General features: G+C 46.3%; 2 protein-coding genes and 1 long non-coding RNA gene across 3 annotated transcripts; all 3 read left to right on the forward strand.

Annotated features, from left to right (window-relative positions):
* Window positions 1-695: 695 nt before the first annotated feature.
* LOC111074022 (glycerol-3-phosphate dehydrogenase [NAD(+)], cytoplasmic) lies at window positions 696-2,185 on the forward strand. Its single transcript, XM_022366644.2, has 6 exons — window positions 696-991; window positions 1,046-1,441; window positions 1,498-1,681; window positions 1,738-1,891; window positions 1,950-2,042; window positions 2,102-2,185. The coding sequence occupies exons 1-6, from the start codon at window positions 767-769 to the stop codon at window positions 2,130-2,132; spliced, it is 1,083 nt and encodes a 360-aa protein (XP_022222336.1). The 5' UTR covers window positions 696-766; the 3' UTR covers window positions 2,133-2,185.
* Window positions 2,186-2,728: 543 nt separating this feature from the next.
* Window positions 2,729-4,392, forward strand: LOC111074023. Its single transcript, XR_002607774.2, has 3 exons — window positions 2,729-3,158; window positions 3,233-3,815; window positions 3,878-4,392. It is a non-coding gene; the product is annotated as an uncharacterized LOC111074023 (long non-coding RNA).
* A 674-nt stretch (window positions 4,393-5,066) lies between these two features.
* LOC111074021 (kinesin-like protein Klp59C) lies at window positions 5,067-7,352 on the forward strand. Its single transcript, XM_022366643.2, has one exon. The coding sequence runs from the start codon at window positions 5,263-5,265 to the stop codon at window positions 7,240-7,242; it is 1,980 nt and encodes a 659-aa protein (XP_022222335.2). The 5' UTR covers window positions 5,067-5,262; the 3' UTR covers window positions 7,243-7,352.
* The last annotated feature ends 383 nt before the right edge of the window (window positions 7,353-7,735 follow it).

Below are 7,735 nucleotides of genomic sequence, written 5' to 3' on the forward strand. Positions count from 1 at the left end.
TTGGCGGCCAGGACTATAAACTACGGTTCCCAGACTGCGCGACTGAGCGTCGCGCACAATTTTCAAGTGTTTGCTTTCTTTCACATTGATTTCGCTGAAACTTTCACTTTGGCTTTCGCCCTTTGGCATTTCAACGCTGGCAATTTCATATTTTTTATTTATACTATATTTCCCTCAGTTTTCTCCACTTACTGAGAACGCCAGCGTAATTAAAAAATAAATACGAGAATTATAAAAATTCCCGATATATATTTCGCCGCAAATATGAATGAACGCATGGATCTCCATGGATCCGGATGGGCCAACGAACTGGCCGCAGTGGTTCAGAACTGCGTAGTGCCGGAGGGAGATGGTGGCTGAAACAGTTGCCACAGTTAATTATTTGCCCGAACAGTTTGGCGAACGTGACGTATGCGTACTTTTTTTCACCCCACGAACGCTTCACTGATGAATTGTTTGCCCAGCACTCAATCAATATATGTATGCCAACCAACCATACATAGCATATGTAACAATCTGCGTACCACGTGCTATATGCGTGTGCCTCTCCCTATTTGCTCTCGTTTATCCATAAATATATTTATGCATTCACTTTTAAGGTCAACAAAGCTTACGCTTGGTTACCCATGGGTTTGAATAAAAATTAAACTACAAAACTGTTTAATTTGTACTTAACTACGAGGACATCATAGATACCTAAGACTCTAAAATCAATTTAATAACACAATAGTAATAAATCCAATTAGTACACTTTCCAGATTATAGAATGGCCGATAAGATAGCGACATGCATCATTGGATCTGGCAATTGGGCCACGACCATAGCCCGTAATGTCGGCAGGAATGTGGCCGCAATGTCGAACACAATGGAACCGAAGGTCTTCATGTATGTGTACGAGGAAATGGTCGACGGTCGAAAGCTTACAGACATCATCAACACTACCCACATAAATGTGAAGTACATGCCGGACTTTGAGCTGCCACCAAATATTGTAAGATCCAGTTGATCCATTAGAGTCTTCGATCTCGTAGAACTCTTTTTTCAGGTGGCTGTGGATGATATTGTGACTGCTGCTAGGGATTCCGATATTCTGATATTTGCCATACCCCCGACCTTCGTGAGCAGCTGCTGCAAGACCCTGTTGGGCAAGGTGAAGCCCACGGCCCATGCCGTCTCTCTGATCAAAGGATTCGAGCGGGGAGAAGATGGACAGATCATACTGATCTCTCAGATCATCATGCGCCAGTTGAAGGTTTCCTGCTCCGTTATGGTGGGCTGCAATTTGGCCCACGAGATAGCCAATGATAACTTTGCCGAAGGCACTGTGGGATGTCGGGATCAGAAGTACTACCGCGTGCTTCGTGACATTTTCAAGTCGCCCACGTTTCGAGTGGTGGTCACCGAAGATGCTGACTGTGTGGAGATCTGCTCTACTCTAAGGGTAAATAGGTTTGCTTCCTCAAATTGCTTTGACTTTGAATTATCCCATACGAGTAGAACATAATTGCATTTGCTGCCGGGTGCTCCGATGGCATGGAACTGAATGAGAACACCAAGGCGGGCATCATTCGTAGGGGCTTCCTGGAGATGCTGCAGTTTGTTGATGTCTTCTATCCGGGCTGTCGCATGGGCACCTTCTTTGAGGCATGCGGCATATCCGATCTGGTCACTAGCTGTTATGGTAATTGCTTTCCTTATGCAGAACCATAAATCAAGCTAAAGAAGTGTTCTCTTTAGCCAATCGTAACCGGAAGCTGGCCGAGGCCTTTGTGAGAACTGGAAAACCTCTGAGCGAACTCGAGCATATACTCATATCAGGCCACGAGCCCTTGGGTCCAGTCACTGCCGAATTGGTTCACATTATACTCAAGAAAAAGGGACTGGTGGATAAGTGCGTGCGCGAACCTTTTATTGTCATTTTGTGATGAGTTTCACCTCCTTGTTGACAGATTTCCACTATTCACAACTGTCTATAAGATCTGCATGGGAGATCTACCGCTGACGCGACTCGTGGAGTCGTTGTGTCAGGCCAGCGAGGACATGTAAGACATTCATATTCGTATTGGTGTTTAAGCCAAGCTAAATTTGTATTCCATTGCAGCTTCCATCCGCAACACACTTTCCAGCTTTGAAGGCTGTTTATCCGCATATGTTTCAGCCGTTTAAAATAAACCAAAATAGAACAGAACCAACAGCAATTTGCTTTATTGTTTTTTATTATTATGTGAAATGGGGCATATAAAGCCTTGGTTATATTTGCCCGGCGAATCCCGGCAAATGCAGAACTCAATATTCAAACAAAGCCCCTCGACATCTGCATTGTATTGTGCGTCTTTTCTTTCTGCAGTTCAAGTGTTCCTTTTGCGGAGAGTGCACTCCATTGAATGCACCAACGCTCCGAGCACTTGTTGGACTGTTCTGTTCTGATGACTCGTACAACGGAAATCACTTCAACCAGGGACTCGTTGCGGCTTTGTGTGTGTCCTGGCTGAATGGGAGGCAGAGTGGCGTTGCTTTCTTATTGTTTCTCGTTTCTCAACTATACATACACCAGTTTTTCCATTCTTCGTCTCGATATGGTATTGTACTGCAGTTGAAGTGCTCCCCAATCGAAATTGAGGAAATGGGAGCAACCACTGGAGGACTTGTCAAGCCACCCCTGCCCCAAAGCTAAGCCATATGTTTTTAGGGTTCAATCAACTCCAGACATTCGGTCTCCTATTGAATTTAAATCAAACTATCATAGAGAATTCAGTTGAGTTTAGATTTCAACCGAGCAACAGGAATATTCTAAAAATGTTCTCAAACGGATTCCACATTCTTTTGGGGTGCGCCGCTGTGATCTTCTGCATTTCCATCGTCTGGAAGATGACCGAACCGAAAAATGAAATCGATGTTATTGATTCAAATATGATACTGAAGAAGGCCAAGCACATAATGTGTGAGACTTTGAACTACTTTTGGGAGGATCAGTGTCCAAAGGCACCGGAAACCTGGTTCGAGCGCCACATCGTTGGAAAGTTTCGAATGCTGTTTTATAAGGAAAATTAATATTTTATTACAAGTCAATTCACAAATCCCCGAAAAATCTACAATCAACATTACACAAGGACAATTAAACAGAATAAAATCCTGATGCTCAACTCAACAAAGTCATAGTACATATCCCTAGATTAATCCACTGTTTGATTGTTATTCAATGCATTTTTTATGCAATTCATTTATTTTCTAGCTTTTCCAATTTCTGGCGGCATAATTAAATGGAAATGACAAAGGATTAGCGCGTGGTCTGATTGCATGCGGATCATATAAGGGGATTAGCAGAAATGTCAAAATTGCTCAATTTGATTATGCCACCGAACACCATTTAAGCCATGCTGATGGCCATGCTATTTTATTTGATTACATTGTTGCCGTCAGCTATAGCTATGCTATTATTTAATTGCTTTTTTTTCCAACTGCTAATAGATTTTGAATATACAAATAGCATAAATTAATAACTTAACAGCAAGAGGTTCTTAGAAGGAGGACTACAAAGGCTAAAAACGCACAGGTTCATGGTTGGACCAACAGAAATCCCACATTTCCCCTTAAACACAGCACTAAAAATTGTTTAATTTCTGACTTTCATTAAATATCTGACAAGTCAAATTTTAGTTTAAAATTCCCACTGAATATATTCTACGGCTAGAACATCAAGCCAGAGCACCAATTAAAATGTGCCCCATTATGCGTTGCCACTGACTGCCTGAAAGATACAAACTTTTAAATGGGAATAAAATTTTGCGCAGATTTATTTGAAATTTCATTTTCTAGTAAAAACTTGCAAATATTCCCCACATTCCAATTGCTTTATTAGTTCGTTTTACAATTTCAGTTTTGGGGCGGACACGGTGCAAATATGGAGCTTACGTGCGGCAGATGCAAGCAAATGCAAAATTGGTAGCTAAAAATGGAAATGAAATTCCACAAACTGTCTGGCTGTGGAGCGACGGTCCGGATTGCCGCTAGCTAAACAAATATGCCAGTGCCCGGGGCCAGGGCAAATAGAACTAGCCCGGAGCGCAGTCAGTCGGACATGGAAACCCGATGAAAATTTGCATATCAGACGGCAACCAGAGGTGCTACTCGTACCTTATTTGACCATTTATTGTTGCATTATAGGCTGGAGCTCTGGCCTAAAGCCTGGCTTTTGCCTCTTTCGTAGTTTCTTTTTTGCTGATAATTACACGGTAAATTTGGCAAAGTGTGACGCCAAATAGCAAACAAGATGCCAGTGAAGACGACTGAAACAAGTTGCACGTACATCTGTATGTGTATATGTATGTATTCGTGCCTACGCACACTGGCAGTGGCAGAAACAGATAGACGCACGCTTTGTGCCACAGTTACACCTTCCCCGAAATGAGACAGGGAATACAGAGAGCAAGAGAGAGACAGAGAGGGAGAGAGAGAGATAGAGCGAAGTGCAAGCACTTCAAAAAATAAATAACAATTTGGTACGTTACACACGTTTCGTCTCGGCTTATGCAAACGTATCTGTATCTTGTTCCCACTCTATCTCTACCACTGTATGTGTGTGTGTGTGTGCCTAAAAGAATACTACATTTCATTTCGTGTTGAACATGGCCAAAAGCCACCCCACCCCCCATCGCACCGCACCACACCAATCGCTGTGCAAACAGCACCCCAACGAATGGCAGTGGCAGTGGTGGCGCATTGTTGATTTGGTTATTGTGGCTGTCAGCTGTCTTGTTTGCCCTCAAATTGAACAAATAGCTTAAACAATCTCGGTATCGTAAAAGATTCCACCACTTAGCCCATATTTCCTATCTTACATATATTTGCCATTGTCTTACAAGGTCTTAAGTTATAGAACGTCCTAATCAGCATTGAGACTTATTTGTCACTCAATTTGCCACATCAGGTGGTCACCTTATAGCGAACTTAATTAAACAGAACCATCCGGAAACATGGAAACAACAATCTGTCACAAACAGACAGAATGTTGAAGGTAAAGGTGAGGGTGAGTATAACAAGTTGTGGGGTGGCCTTTTTCCTTCATCAACACTCTATCGAAATGTTAGTCGTATCCGTTTTTAAAATATTCGAAACACCTCCATTCCTAAAAAATTTAAATGTTCCATAGTTTTTATTAAATTAGCAGTATACTCACATATAAAATTCTGTTGTAGAAATCACAGACCAAGCCAGAAACATATCGTGCATCTCATCCCATTCGGAATCTCTTCTGGCGGCCACATGGATGTGCTCTCTATAACGCAGAAGGTGCTCGTACGCCGTACGGATGGACGGGTCCATCAGGCGAGTATCATCAAGCTGGATGGCGGCATCAACAACTCTGTGACCGTGGAGTGGCCCGAGGGCGATTGTACGCGAGGCAAGGAGATTGCACTGAGCCAGATTATCGAATTGAATCCGGATATCTTTGCGGTACAGCGAAAAGGGCACATGGCAGGAACAGGAACAGGAATGGTGTCCATTCCGCCCAGAGCTACCACAGTGAGCGCTACCAGAATGTGGAACATCCTGATGCAACGTCTGCCGGCTGGCAGCTCACCGATTTCCATGCGCCGTCTGAAGGTGGGAAGTGCCACGCCCAGGCAGCGGTCGCCCAGCCGGCAGGAGCGGCATCAGCAGCGGGAAGTTCGGGGCGGATCTGATCGATGTGACTCCAACTGGGACACTGCCAGGATGATTCGCTTTTATCGAATGCAGATGGAGAGCCGGCCGCTGGAGGATCTGGGCTTTCCGGGACCCCTCAAGCGGCACGGTATCGTGGTGTGTGTGCGAAAGCGCCCCCTTAGCCGGAAGGAGCTGGCCGAGCGCGAGCTGGACGTGATCAGCATGCCCCGTGCGGACATGCTGGTGGCGCACTCGCCGCGCCGGCACGTGAACCTTGTGCGATTCCTTGAGAACCACAACTTCCGCTTCGACTATACCTTCGACGAGGCCTGCTCGAACGCCACCGTCTACAACTACACTGCCCGCCCCCTGATCCGGCACATCTTCGAAGGCGGAATGGCCACGTGCTTCGCTTACGGCCAGACCGGGAGCGGCAAGACCCACACCATGGGGGGAGAGTTCACGGGAAAGCAGCAGAACGGAATGGACGGCATCTATGCGAGGGCGGCCGCCGATGTGTTCAGCACTTTGCAGGAGCCGTCGAATGCCAGCCTGGGACTGAAGGTGGCCTGCAGCTTTTTCGAGATCTACGGATCGCGGATCTACGACCTGTTGACACCGGGCAAGGAGCAGCTTCGCGTCCTCGAGGATGGCCACCAGCAGGTCCAGGTGGTGGGTCTCGCCGAGAGGCCAGCGTGCAGCACCGCCGATGTCCTGGCGCTTCTAGAGCTGGGCAACTGTGCACGCACCTCGGGCCAGACCTCGGCCAACTCCAAGTCCTCTCGCTCCCACGCCATATTCCAGATTGTTCTGCGTACCGTCGAGACGTACCGTCTGCATGGAAAGCTATCGCTGATCGATCTGGCGGGGAACGAGCGGGGGGCGGACAACTCCAGTGCGGATCGCAGGACCCGCCTGGAAGGCGCCGAGATCAACAAGTCCCTGCTGGTGCTCAAGGAGTGCATCAGGGCCCTGGGTCGCCAAGCGGCCCACATTCCATTTCGCGGCTGCAAGCTAACCCAGGTGCTGCGCGACTCCTTCATCGGAAAGAAGGTAAAGACCTGCATGATAGCGACGATCTCGCCGGGTCTGCGCTGCGTGGAGCACACACTGAACACCCTCCGCTATGCGGATCGGGTCAAGGAGCTCACGGCGCAGACCGTGTCCCCAAAGCGTTTGGTGCGATCCAATTCGTTGGAGGCTGCCACGTCCATGTCGGGTACCAGCCTGCCAATGAATTCCCTGCCGGATATCATCAGTCCGATCCATGCTTCGCAATCGCTGACCAATCTGGAATGGTTTGTCTCCTCCACATCCCTACGGGACGCGGAAAACCACTCGGGCCGAACGACCCGAACACGTCGATCCTTGGATATGGATACTCTGACCTACTGCCAAAATCCCAAAGAGAACAGAAGACCCGAACGGGAACAGTTTAATCCTCTTACTTTATCGGAACCGGTACTGGAACCGGTACTGGAATCGGTACTGGAACCGGAGGTGAACCGAAGGAACTTGGACGTATTCCAAAATGCCTCGGTGCTGATGGCCAAAGCCATGGACTTGGTCAACAAGTCCCATGGGCACGATCCATAAAACATGATTTCTACAACACACACAAATCCATCTATCTAATAATGGATCTGAATAAACAGTATCAATGGGAGTTCAATCTTTAAATAAGACTCGAATTTCTCTGAGAACCCTACATTAGAGTAGTTTTTTTTTGTTTACCTTTAAGGTATTTCCGTATTACCCACACTTTCGGCTACATTCTTCGTTGAGTTGTGCGCCAACCAATGCTGCAGCGTCTAAACCTACATACTGGTACGTTTCCATCAACATTTTCCCATGCTAAACTTGAACTAAGAGCAAATCTTTTCCGCATAGTTGCGCACTAAGCCAAAAACTTACTTTTTCCTTTGAGTTTTTCTCTTGGTCTTTTTCTTGTTTTTTGCGTACGCATATCTGCTTGGTGGAGACGGGAAGTGGCTCCTTTGACAGCTGTCAATATACAATATTGGGGATTATGTTGGTGCAAAGACACGTCTTACCACAAAGCTTTGTGTCAATATATTAAATTATGGCT

This window comes from Drosophila obscura, unplaced genomic scaffold (genome assembly GCF_018151105.1).
Source record: "Drosophila obscura isolate BZ-5 IFL unplaced genomic scaffold, ASM1815110v1 contig_186, whole genome shotgun sequence".
NCBI classification, from domain to species: domain Eukaryota; kingdom Metazoa; phylum Arthropoda; class Insecta; order Diptera; family Drosophilidae; genus Drosophila; species Drosophila obscura.

Coding starts and splice junctions, on each gene's coding strand:
- LOC111074021 (XM_022366643.2), top strand. CDS start 5,263: ATGGATGTGCTCTCTATAACGCAGAAGGTGCTCGTACGCCGTACGGAT.
- LOC111074022 (XM_022366644.2), top strand. CDS start 767: ATGGCCGATAAGATAGCGACATGCATCATTGGATCTGGCAATTGGGCC. Junction 1,442..1,497: donor AGATCTGCTCTACTCTAAGG/GTAAATAGGTTT, acceptor CCATACGAGTAG/AACATAATTGCATTTGCTGC. Junction 1,892..1,949: donor AAAAAGGGACTGGTGGATAA/GTGCGTGCGCGA, acceptor CCTTGTTGACAG/ATTTCCACTATTCACAACTG.